Raw genomic sequence first — 13,213 nt, 5'->3', positions numbered from 1 at the left:
CATAAATTACTTCCGAAGCGTGACGCACGTGCGAATATTTGGAAGAGCCGACATTCAACGCACTTAGCTTTACTTGAATTTCCGAAGGGTACAACACAAAGGGGACAACCTACGTTCCGAGGCCAGCAAGGTTTCGTGGCGGATCCAACCAAACTCCTTTTATTGCTCCAGAAGAAAGCTGAAATCTGGGACGAATCAGGAGACAAATCTGCCATCCAGCGCAAAGAGTATCACAAGAAATTCTTTCATTTGATTGACGAGACAAGGTGGATTCATTTCTCTTGGACGGACTCTTCAACTTGCGGATGCATCCTGTGGCGGCCGCGCATTTAGGCACGTGCGTACCTTTGGCCCTCTTCGGCCGACGCTCCAGCGACTGCGCGACCATAGATAATAATGTTTAATCTCGCATTGCTCACTTGTCTGCTTATAATATGCATATCTCTTATCGTAATTCACAAAAGCTTAACACATTCGTTTTCGTTTTTCGGGGGTGAAGAGTTAGGAGATGAAATGTGAGATTAATGGCGGTTAGTAAAAGCGCGAGATTAGATCCGACCGTACTCCAAACGGAACCCCGCTCAATTCGCGTACAACTAAAAAGTGATGGGCGAACTTGCATAACGAGGTCGAGCCCATCCCGACCTAAATTTGTATCCGAGTAACTCGTATACCCTCTCGCACAATTCCGTTAGAAATCGCCGTTAAAAATCTGACGTGACAGTAGTAATGCTTTTTAGATATAAGTGGCGCTGCTGTGGCATAGAAAAAGATTTAAAAAAGGAAGGAAAGAGAGATTGCAGATGGTGGCGCCACTGCTATTTTGGTTTCGCCGGCGAGGGCCATCGACCCCTACAGGCCATCGACGAGATCAAGACCTTAGATATGACGAATCGCGGTTGGCCTCCACATGACCTCAGATGTGGAGTTTGCTCCTTAGATTGTGAAGTTATTGTTCATCGTCTTCAAAGTTTATGTTCATCATTTACAAGCTCATGAGCACTTGGCCAAAGCTCCTTTGATGCTTGTCCATCGCTGCCCACTTGCTACTTGGACCTTTAACGGCGTTTATCAACCCTTGCTTCACTGCTCGCGAGGTGGCCATCGCTTGCTCTCAGATTTGAGATTTCAATTTTGCGCAAGTGAATTAGGAGGGGTGAGTGTCTTGGAGATGATAATCTCGCTGCGACGAGTTTCAAAGCCAGGTTTGGCCATGGTGCTAGCTTCGGGGTCGATCTGGCTTCAAAGCTCGCGGCCACCATAGCCGCTAGATCTCAAAGGGTCTGCAACATGGAGGGAGGCTTGAGAGTTGAGGAGAGTCTAGAGCAATTGGAGGTGGTGGGGTTGAAAAAATTGGTGTTGAAGATAATCTCTAAGCTAAGCCCATGCTTGGATTATTGCTTGAGCAAATGACGAAGAAGGAACGTTTCTGTTGTTGTTGATGCTGCTACTTTGGACCACATCTGGGCAAGCTAGGCCGTGCCACTCGAGTTCGACGCCATCTGGGCCGAGCTCCGCTCGCTAGTGAGGGTCGATGGTCCTCATCGCCGAAGTCGGAAGAACGGCAAAGGCCCCCGACCATCAGCAATCTCTCTTTAGTTTGATTTTTTTTTTTTTTGGCCATTTTTAGTTTTTATCTTTTATAATCTTTATTAGATGTGGCGCCTACGTGAGACCACGTCAACACCACTTGTACTTGAAAAATATTAATAATGCCACGTCATATTTTTAACGAAAGTTCTTAATGGAACTGTGATTGAGAGTAAATGTGTTACTCGGGTACAAGTTCGAGATTTATGGTATCACGAAAAAAAGTTTGGGGTAAATATGTCAAGTGGACATAATTTGAGATTTTTTGTGGTATTTTTCCTAAATAACCCAACTAAGACAGAAGTTAGTCATCTATCTTTGAGTCTTATCATGCTCAAGTCATGCCACGGTCAAATTCGTAGATGAGAGCTAAAGAACAAGTCATCATGGGCTAAATTCTTGAACAGGTCAACCAAATTCATGCGGAGGAAGAAATTGTGAAGTGGGCTGAAAATTCGAGCCCATTGACTATTTTAGGCCTGCCTAGCTTATCCATGGCCAGAAGTATATCATTGCTGGAGGGCCGAGCTAATCTTCTCGACTCTTCGTCTAACTTAGGACCACGACCAGCAATCCAATCGGTTTTAAGTTCAGTATTAAAATTTTCAATTTTACCGAGATAATCTTGAACATTTGCTCGAAATTCTAATATAATCCTCCGGTCAATTACCACCAAAAATTGCTAAGTGACATCTAGTTGTCGCCGGTCAACTTGCGCGACACACTTACATAGACTAGTTTGCGACACACTTACATAGGCTAGTTTACTCGTGCCACGCCAACAATTTCCAACGATAATTAGCCAAAATGATTACATTAAAATTCCGCGCAAAAATTAAGATTGCAATAACAAAAAAATTGAAAAGTTTTAAATTGAATAAGAATAAGATTATTTTGATACTTTGTGGTGTCTTGAAAGTAAAATCACCATTCCAATTCGAATCCGAGTACTTTTATTTTCCTTGGAAATTTAGCGGAACAATCACAACCGCAACTAAACAATCGCATTCTATCTTGTAAACTGAACCTCCAACTGCTGGTCTTCCTCCTTCATCTCCTCTTCCACAAACACTTAATCGACAGAATCGTCGCCACTGGGCCGAAGAAAGAAGGGCCAAACCGAAGCTCCATCGACTTAAACAATGAAGGAACACCAGAGATGCGTTAGCTTCATTCTCGATTGTACACGTGTTCTGGTCTCTTAACTCTCTACCGCAACCTAAACTAACCGTCGCGTCGTCGCGGCTCGAACCTACCGAGCATACTTATATAGAACGTAAGAACTGTATACGTAGAGAAACAGTTTGCCTAGATCTTATCCATGATGGATCGAATCAATCATAAACACTGATCTTTGGAGTCCCGCATTGGCCTCGCGACGTTCGAATCATCAGATCTAGGCGAGCATTTCGCAACATTTACGCCTCGGTGGTAGATGAACACGGGTCTCCGCAATTTAACCGTTGACGATGTCGATCCGGGCATTATATGGACTGCAGAGTTTTTATTATGATTTGATACACGTTATCAGGGTATCGAACCTAACCAAATCGACCAAAGCAAATCCAGAAAAAATATAAAAAACGGAAAAAAAAAAAAGGGACTTATTCACTGCGCTAGTCAATGAGCGACGAGAGCATCGTTGCCCGACGCATTCAAGAAGGGATCGCCGCCGCCGCCGCCGCTGCGGCCAACACTGGAGTCCAGGCTCTGTAAAAGCACGGATCTATGGGCGACGAGCCGTTTCCTCGCGAGGCAACGAGGGCCGCAGCCGCCGCCGCCGCCGAGGAGCAGCTGAGGCGCCGGATCGGCCCCGGGGATCTGGAGTTGGGCGGTTTGGTTTCGTGCGCGGGAAGGGTCGAACCGAGAGAGAGGGTCCGGCTTGTGAGATCGGGAGCTGATCCTGGAGTCCCGGAGCCGAGCCAGCGCCCCGGGTTTCAAGTACCGGTGGAACGGCGGCGGCGACGGCGGCGGCGTTCTGGAGGCCGAGGCTTTCATGCTCCTCCGTCCGCCCGTCTCTGCGCGCGCGCGTCTGAGAGAGAAGGGAGAGTAGTTAGAGAGAGAGAGAGAGAGAGGGAGAGAGAGAGAGATGGCGTGGGGTGTGGAATGATTTGTAGAGAGAGAAAGGGAGGGAAGAAGGAGGTTTTCGGGAGGCGGGAAAGCGAGGGAAAAGGAAAAAGAAAAATGAGGGGGAGAGCGCGGGACGTTGGGAGGGAGACCGAGAGGGGCTACTAGGGTTTTGCGAAACGGAACGAGCGAAACGAGCGGGAAATTGCATGGAATCTGACCACGTCAGTCCACGTCAGGCGCCTGGCCTGCTGCTGACGCGGTCCTGTCCGGGATTCCGGCACGTGGGTGGACCGGTGCCCCGTCACGTGACAATGAACGGTGAATCTGGCACGTTTTAAGCTAGAGTACAAAAAAAAAAAAGCTGTTATCTCTCCGGACGGGAGGGGAAGGAAACCTGTTAATTTGTGCTTTTGATTATGTCATCGACTCAGCATAGGGAGTGCTCTTACGTTTGTTAGTCTTACAAGCAAGTGTTCCGAGGGAGTACTGTGTTTTCCTATGCGTTATTTACGTATACAGTGAAGGCAGTCGGTGCGTTGAAAGTTATAATAGTACTCTATTAGTCATTTAACAAGTGTCCGATACAGATTTTAGCAAAATATTTGTTAATCGAAAATTGTTTTTTTTTTTTCCGATATAAGGAGCTTAAGCCTAAGACTCAAAAACGAATAGAAAAATGGTTTTTATGTGATTTTTCCATATCTATATAAGGATTTTATATGAATTTCCTTGAATATTGATCTCAAATATTATGTAACCCGATAAAAGAGAAAGAATTTTACACACACAAATACATACGTACATACATACATAATATATATAAATATATGCTTCTATATCACTCTAAAAATGAGTTTTGAAGTTTGGTCTTTTTCTTTATTTTTATAAAAATAACGCAAAATTGAAGGGTCAATATGTAAAATATGAATCTACTGCTGGAATGGCGGGGGGAAGTGGATCACTTTCCAAACTCCCCACCACGGCAGTTGCCGCCACTAACTTTTAGCTTTTCCTCCGCAGACCTCTTCTATGATTCGCCACAAAAATTATTTTCCGACTGCTTAGGCGAACGTACAATACAAGAAGTAGACTTACCCTTTTGAAAAAATTTAAATACAAAGAAACTAATGAAAATGCCGTCGAGTTATTAAATTTTACCGTGGCATGAGACTTAACATGACCATTGACAATGATGCTTTCGAGTTGCTGCATTTGGTTAGAGTAATATCGATGCCCAGTGCGCACTTTTAGAGAACGTTTTTGTGTTGGGAACTTTCTGGTTAATCTCTCATTTAGTAGTGGGATCATTCAACATACTTCTTCTCACTGTAGAAGCAAAGGAACCAGAGTATGGATAATCGGATCAGACTTGATCAATGGATACGAACTTAGTGTACGCTAACTCGACCCTAATGAACAATGAGAAGACCTCGTCCGCAACCACCCGGGCTTCCTTTGCTGCAGGAAAACATTGGGCCTCCGCATAAAATATGAATTGCCCTTTTATCTGACGCGAATCGCCATGTGGTCCAATCCAAGATTTTCCAGTTCTGCGATCCGGGTCTCCGCCTTCCTGAGAACTGCATCGTTGAATCGGCCACAAAGGCCCTGATCACCGGTCACGACGATGACGGCAACTTTCCTTACGGGCCTGGCATTTGTCAAACGAACATCTACATCCTCCACTTGAAGCTGTTCATTCTGTTACAAAAAAGGTGCAGAAGCTGGCCGTGCTTTGCAAGCACAAAGAAAAAACACAGAAAAGAGAGTCAGAGAGAAGAGAGTGTACACCCGTGAAAAAATGCTTACTGCATTCATTCGTTATAATTGAATAACAACTTAGCCTTTTAGATAGGCCATACACCAACAGAAAATCCCACAAAAGTAGCCACAACAATTGACCCACTATGCTGAACTATCTACCCACTATCCTGAACGTGTGTGCAGCAACAAACATGCTGCAACATATTGCTATAAACTAGGACAACCAACTAGGCTTTATTATAAAAAAAAAACAAACAAATACTTTGACTAATTCAACACCCTCCCTTAAACTGATGTTGCAAACAATCAGTTTAAAAGTACTAGAACCAGCCCTCCCTTAACCTGCAGCTTCCAACGAACAAACACCAAGAAGCTTTCTTAGCTTCTGATATGCAGATAATTTGAGAGGCTTGGTGAACAAATCAGCAAGTTGATCTTCACTCCTGCAAAAAACAAGATCAATCACTTTATCTTTCGTGAGATCCCTCAGGAAATGATACTTCACATCTATGTGTTTGCTCCTCCCATGTAGAACTGGATCCTTTGAGAGTTCAATGGCTGAGCTGTTGTCACAATAGATTGTAGTTGCATCTTCCTGTTTAAATTGAAGCTCTCCAAGAATCTTCCTTAACCAAATAGCTTGACAAGCGCTAGAGGTGGCAGCCACAAACTCAGCTTCAGTTGTTGACAGAATAACAATCGGCTGCTTCTTCGAACACCATGAGACAGCCCCCAAACCAAGCATAAATACATAACCAGAAGTGTTTTTTCGACCATCCATATCACCAGCGTAATCACTATTAGTGAAACCAATCAACTCTGATTTTCCTCCTTTCTTATAGAATAACCCAAAAGTTGCAGTCCCTCTCAAGAAGCGAAGAATTCGCTTTGCAGCTTGCAAATGTTTTTCAGTTGGATTCTCCATGTACCTGCTAATAAGGCTCACAGGAGGCATGATATCTGGCCTTGTAGCTGTTAAATACATTAAACTCCCCATGATTTGCTTGTCGAAGGTGCTATTTACCTTTCTTCCATCAGGATCCTTCGACAACTTCAATCCAACCTCAATTGGCGTGGTTACCGAATTGCAATGAGTCATCTTAAATTTTTCTAAACTCTCTTGAACATATTTCTTTTGAGATAGAAAAATTCCAGCTTCAGATTGATTTACCTCAATGCCCAGAAAATAATGCATCAACCCAAGATAAGTCATGTCAAATTCCTCCATCATAGACTTCTTAAATGTGTCAATCATGACACTATCATTTCCTGTGAAGATAAGATCATCCACGTACAAACACACTAGAAGCAATTTTCCACAATGACCAATCTTGATAAATACCGTATGCTCATAGGGACATTTTGTAAATCCATCCTTCAAAAAATAAGCATCAATCCTATTGTACCAAGCTCTTGGAGCTTGCTTCAACCCATATAAAGCCTTTTTCAATTTATAGACTTGATGTTCATTACCCGGCTTGACATATCCAGAAGGTTGATGAACAAATACCTGTTCTTGAAGATCACCGTGTAAGAATGCCGACTTCACATCTAATTGATAGATGAACCATGAATTATGTGCTGCTAGCGCAATCGCTCATCGGATTGTATCGAGTCTCGCAACTGGCGCAAACACCTCTTTGTAATCCACTCCAATTTCCTGCTTGTAACCTTTTGCCACCAAGCACACCTTGTACTTTTCAATCTCACCATTCTTGTTCATTTTCGTCTTGTATACCCACTTGACTCCAATTGTCTTTTGCCCTTCGGGAAGATCTGTCAATTCCCACGTACCATTCTTCTCAATTGCTTTGATCTCTGCATCCATTGCAACTCTCCAGTTTTTATTTTGTACTGCTTCATAAAAAATAGTTGGGTCACTATCTGCAAACAAAGCAAAATGGATCAGTGGGTCTTCGGTTTGCTCAACTCTCGACACTTCATAATCTTCCATCCATGCTGGCCTCCGTCGGATGCGTTGTGGTCGTTCTTCAGATGCTGCAGCAACTGCTGAATTTTCAACATTTTCTGTGGTGACTTGACTCGTAGAGGGCTGCTTTTCCAGCTCAGTATCATCTTCAAAGTTTGCTGGAATTTGTTCACCACAATCACCACCATTCTTCTCGCTCCATGACCAGAATTTCTCTTCATCAAAGATCACATCACGGCTAATGGTAATTTTCTTGGTTATAGGATCATAAAGTTTGTAGGCTTTTGAATGATCACTAATGCCAAGAAAAATACATTTTTCTGCTTTATCTTCTAGCTTCTTCCTCGTCTGGTCAGGAACATGGACATATGAAAGACACCCAAAAATTCTGAAGTAATCAACTGCGGGTCTTCTCCCGCTCCAAGCTTCTTCGGGTGTCTTATTTAAAACAGCGAGAGTGGGACTTCTATTCAAAAGATGAACACTCCAATTGACTGCCTCCGGCCAGAAGCTTTTTGGAACTCCACTTGACGTCAAGAGGCTTCGCACCATATTTAGAATAGTGCGGTTCTTCCTTTCGCAGACACCGTTCTGTTGCGGTGAATAAGCTGCAGTGAGTTGTCTTTTAATCCCATGCTCCACACAAAAATCTGCGAACGCAGTTGAAATATATTCGCCACCACGATCTGTGCGGAGAACTTTGATTGGATTTCCACTCTCTTTTTCAACAAGAGTTTTGAAGCTCTTGAAGGCTTCAAAGGCTTCATATTTTTCTTGCAAAAAGTAAGCCCAAACCTTCCGACTGAAATCGTTAATGAAGGTAATGATATATCGTTTACCTCCATTGGACATTGGGGAAATTGGTCCGCAAATATCTGAATGGACAAGTTTGAGGTGCTTCTTGGCTCTCCATGCTTTGCCTTTTGGAAAATGATCTCGGTGTTGTTTGCTAACAACACACTCTTCACATATTTCGGACTGCGCCATGATTGGGGGAAGTCCCTCCACCATCTTCTTATGATGTAACATCAGCAACCCACCAAAGTTGAGGTGTCCGTATCTGAAATGCCATAACCATGCTTTATCCTTCAATCTTGCAGAGAAACATGAGTGAGAGGTGCCATGAAGATGTAGCGGGAACATCCAATTGGCAGTCATATTAACTTGAGCAATCAGATGCTGTTTCTCATCATGGATTCTGCAAACATCTCCTTTAAGTGTAATTTCATATCCCTTCTCTTGCAATTGTCCAACACTTAGAAGGTCGGTCTTTAACTCAGGAACATAAAACACCTCTTTGATCATCTGAACCGAGGTTCCTTTAGGAACAATTGCAACTGTCCCTTTACCCTTGACTGACACAGTCGAGTCATCTCCAAATTTGACTGAGGTGCGAAACGACTCATCTAATGCAGAGAATGCCTTCTTGTCTCCACACATATGGTTGCTGCAACCGGTGTCAATATACCACAGGTTCGATGAAATTTTCTCCGTTTCTTGACACACCATTCACTACAAAAAAACTGGATTTTTGCCATGAAAATTTGCGACGAAAAAATTTTCGTTGCAAATTTGCGACAAATTTTCCAACGAAAAGTAAAATTCGTTGGAAATTTCCAACGAAAAATTTTTCGACGCAAATTTCGTTGGAAATTTCCAACGAAACAATTTTCGTCGCAAAATTCGTTGGAAATTTCCAACGAAAAAATTTTCGTCGCAAAATTCGTTGGAAATTTTCAACGAATTTTGCGACGAATTCAAAAAAACCCGTTATTTAACCCGTTATTGTTCGGCATTTTTTATATTTGTTGGAAAATTCGTTGGAAATTTCCAACGAATTTTCCAACGAATTTCAATTTTCCGGGCAATTATTTCAGTGCGTACAATTTTCGTTGGAAAATTCGTTGGAAATTTCCAACGAATTTTTTTTCGTTGGAAATTTCCAACGAATTACAAAAAAACCCGTTACTGTTCGGCATTTTTGATATTCGTTGGAAAATTCGTTGGAAATTTCCAACGAATTTTCCAACGAATTTCAATTTTCCGGACAATTATTTCAGTGTATACAATTTTCGTTGGAAAATTCGTTGGAAATTTCCAACGAATTTTTTTTCGTTGGAAATTTCCAACGAATTTTTTTTCGTTGGGAATTTCCAACGAATTTTCCAACGAATTACAAAAAAACCCGTTACTATTCGGCTTTTTTATATTCGTTGGAAAATTCGTTGGAAATTTCCAACGAATTTTCCAACGAATTTCAATTTTCCGGACAATTATTTCAGTGTATACAATTTTCGTTGGAAAATTCGTTGGAAATTTCCAACGAATTTTAATTTTCCGGGTAATTATTTTAATGTGTACAATTTTCGTTGCAAAATTCATGAGAAATTTCCCACGAATTTTGCAACGAAAACCCTACTTCTTCCTTATTCAATATTTTCGCGCTCGTTATTCCCACAACTTTCAATTTCCACGTTCTCTCTCTCTCTCTCTCCTTCGCCTTCACCTTCTCCCTGCGTCTCCCCCTCCGCCTCCCCCTCCGCCTCCTCCCCCGCCGCCCCCCCTCCTCCTCCGGCTCCGGCTCCGGCTCCGGCGCCATGGACACCTAGCCTACAAGCCTCCGACGCCCCCGACGGCCCCGACGCCCCCGACGCCACCAAGCCTCGTCGCCGGCGAGGCTAGGAGACGACGACGGACTTGACGGGCGGCGGCCCCGAAGCCTGCTCCCGCCCCTGCTGCTGCTGCTGCTTCTTCTTCATCTTCGGCCATGGCGAGGGCCGAGCTCGCCATGGCCGGCGAGCTCGAGCTCGCCCAGATCTGGGCGAGCTCTGCCCTCGCCGGCGACGAGCTCGAGCTCGCCCAGATCTGGGCGAGCTCGGCCCTCGCCGGCGACGAGCTCGAGCTCGCCCAGATCTGGGCGAGCTCGGCCCTCGCCGGCGACGAGCTCGGCCCTCGCCGACGACGAGGCTTGCCCTCGCCGGCGACGAGGCTGGCCCTCGCCAGCCATGGCGAGGGCCGAGCTCGCCATGGCCGGCCAGCTCGAGCTCGCCCAGATCTGGGCAAGCTCGGCCCTCGCCGGCGACGAGCTTGAGCTCGCCCAGATCTGGGCAAGCTCGGCCCTCGCCGGCGACGAGGCTGGCCCTCGCCGGCGGCGAGGGCTATTTTTCGATAAAAAAAAAAATTTTCGACCAAATTTTTTTTTTTCGATGGAAAAAAAATTTCCACGATTTTTAATTCGACCAAAAAAAAATTTGTAGTTTCCAACGAAAAAAATTCGTCGGAAAAAAAAATTCGTTTCCAACGAATTTAGCCACGAGTTTTCCAACGAATTTTCCAACGAAAAAAAATTTGTCGCAAATTTCCAACGAAAATTGAAATTTTTCGTTGGAAAAATTTGCGACGACTGATTACCAACGAATTTTTTTTCGTTGGAAAATTCGTTGGAAATTCGTTTTCCAACGAATTTTTTCAAATTTTTCGTTGGAAATTTCGTCGAAAAAAATATGTTTTTTTGTAGTGATTAGGAGAGACACCGCTTCTTCTTTTTCTTCCGCAAAATTAATCCTTTCCATGCTTTGTGTATTTAAATTGGTACGACATTCAGATTTGTAATGTCCATACCTATGGCATCTAAAACACTCTACTCTAGATTTGTCTACTGACCTTGGTTTGAAAACAGTTGAGTGCTGACCTCCACGTCCTCGTCCTCCACCTTGAGCATCATGAGAAAAATGACCATTAGGCTTTTGATTGAAACTGCGACGTTCATTAGTTCCCCTTCCTCTACCTCTGCCACTATTCGTTCTTGTTGTTGACGAAAAGTGATCTGTAGTTGCCTTCAACGCCTTCTCTTCCGGCTCTTGCTGAAGAAAATTTTGTTTGTGAACCAACAACGACCCTTGCAGTTCATCAATTGAGAGTTCTTCAATGTCCTTGGCTTCTTGTATAGAACAAACAACAAAGTTAAACTCTGGTGTCAGAAATCGAAGAATCTTCTCAACGATGGTGACATCCTCCGTCTTATCGCCGTGAATCCGCATCTTATTGACAATTGCCATTGTCCGAGAGAAAAAATTGGTAATTGACTCTCCCGACTTCATTCTTAGTAACTCAAACTCTCCACGAAGCATTTGAAGTTGCTGCCTTTTTGCTCTTGCGGTACCTTGATATTTTTTCTTCATGGAATCCCATATGTGCTTGGAGGTATCCTTACAGAGAATTGTCTCCAAGATAGATTTGTCAATGGCCTGAGAAAGGTAGTTTTTGGCCTTAAGATCTTTCAATCTTGCTGCTTCCAGTGCCGTCCGTTGTGCTGCTGTCAACATATATAGCTCCTTCTTCTGGTTCGGCAACTCCAGAGATAACAACATTCCAATATTCCTTGGATTTCAGGAAGTTCTCCATTAGCATGCTCCAATGATCATAATGACCATCAAAGCGTGGAATAGTTGGTTGGACAAAGGTTTCTGAAGCCATCACCGCTGCTGGATACCAAGAAAAAATCTTTCCTCGCGTGTTTTCAACTCAAGCTCACTTTTTGGCTACTGCCTTTCACTCTCACTTTTTCCTCTCGTGTTTTTAACTCACTTTTCCTTCTTTAATGGCTCTGATACCACTGTTACAGAAAAGGTGCAAAAGCTGGCTGTGCTTTGCAAGCACAAAGAAAAAACACAGAAAAGAGAGTTAGAGAGAAGAGAGTGTACACCCGTGAAAAAATACTTACTGCATTCATTCGTCATAATTGAATAACAACGTAGCCTTTTAGATAGGCCATACACCAACAGAAATCCCAGAAAAGTAGCCACAACAATTGACCCACTATGCTGAACTATCTACCCACTATCCTGAACGTGTGTGCAGCAACAAACATGCTGCAACAGATTGCTATAAACTAGGACAACCAACTAGGCTTTATTATAAAAAAAAAAAACAAATACTTTGACTAATTCAACACATTCATGGGGCACAGGAATTCCACTGGGGTTTCAGCAAAAGGTCTTGCGTTGATCACAGCTTCTTGAGCACGCCGAACTTTTGTCGCAGCCACCAACTTCATTGCTTCAGTGATCTTCTGCGTGCTCTTCACGGACTCAACTCGTTCTATGAGTTCTTGAAGACCGCAACAAATTGGTGCATGAAGTGAAGATTGACAAATTTGAGAATGAGCACTTGACAGCGCGATCGGAAGAGAAACGCGAAGAGGGTTTTGGCGAAATTGAGAGACAGAGTGAAGATGTGTCCGAAAATGGTGGTCTTGACTTGAGGTGACCCATGAGTTAAGATTGGAGCAGTACATGGTCATATATATGGGTTTTCAATCTTTTCCTTTTCAGCAACTAATCTCCAAGCTAGGACTGGAGAGCCAGGAGATCTCTTTTATCACTCGGCAACCACTTTGGTGGTGCGAAAGAAATTATGTTTAGCCGTATATATCACGACATCCTAGTACAGGAAAAGACAATATCTTGACTTAATTGAACAGTTGACCAAGGTCTTTTTAAAGAGTCCTTGATGAAGCCGTGTTTTGTTCCAATCACAATTTGACTTTCTCTCAATTCTCGAACACATTTTCCTTGAAAATCGCGTTAATTTGCGAGTTAAATCACGTTAGCGTTAACCCAGTAGGTTCTCACTCGAAGGTAATAACCCATCTGTCAACCCAAGCGTGAAAGGCTACTATACCTACTTACCTGGTGGTAACTAGCCAGAGCCGACCCAAACGTGAAAGGCTACTATATCTACTTACCTGGTGGTAACTAGCCAGAGCCGACGTAGTGTCTACCTTCGCCACGCAGATGCTCCCCTCGTTCCAGGTGGATATTTATCTTCCCCACCTAGAGGGAATATCCCTTTGAGGTT

General features: G+C 43.6%; 1 protein-coding gene and 1 pseudogene across 1 annotated transcript; both read right to left on the bottom strand.

The window, feature by feature from the left end:
* Positions 1 to 3,045: 3,045 nt before the first annotated feature.
* On the bottom strand, positions 3,046 to 3,665 carry LOC115675115 (uncharacterized). Its single transcript, XM_030597731.2, has one exon. It carries the CDS (start codon positions 3,586 to 3,588, stop codon positions 3,211 to 3,213), a length of 378 nt encoding a protein of 125 aa, XP_030453591.1. The 5' UTR covers positions 3,589 to 3,665; the 3' UTR covers positions 3,046 to 3,210.
* Positions 3,666 to 4,983: 1,318 nt separating this feature from the next.
* LOC130139691 (ATP synthase gamma chain, chloroplastic-like) lies at positions 4,984 to 12,656 on the bottom strand (annotated as a pseudogene).
* Between the last annotated feature and the right edge of the window lie 557 nt (positions 12,657 to 13,213).

Source organism: Syzygium oleosum, unplaced genomic scaffold (genome assembly GCF_021117445.2).
Source record: "Syzygium oleosum isolate NSW1041296 unplaced genomic scaffold, Sole_v2.1 Sole_v2.13, whole genome shotgun sequence".
Taxonomy (NCBI): Eukaryota; Viridiplantae; Streptophyta; class Magnoliopsida; order Myrtales; family Myrtaceae; genus Syzygium; species Syzygium oleosum.
The sequence above is the reverse complement of the archived record's forward strand: the minus strand, read 5'-3'. Positions and strand labels throughout refer to the sequence as shown.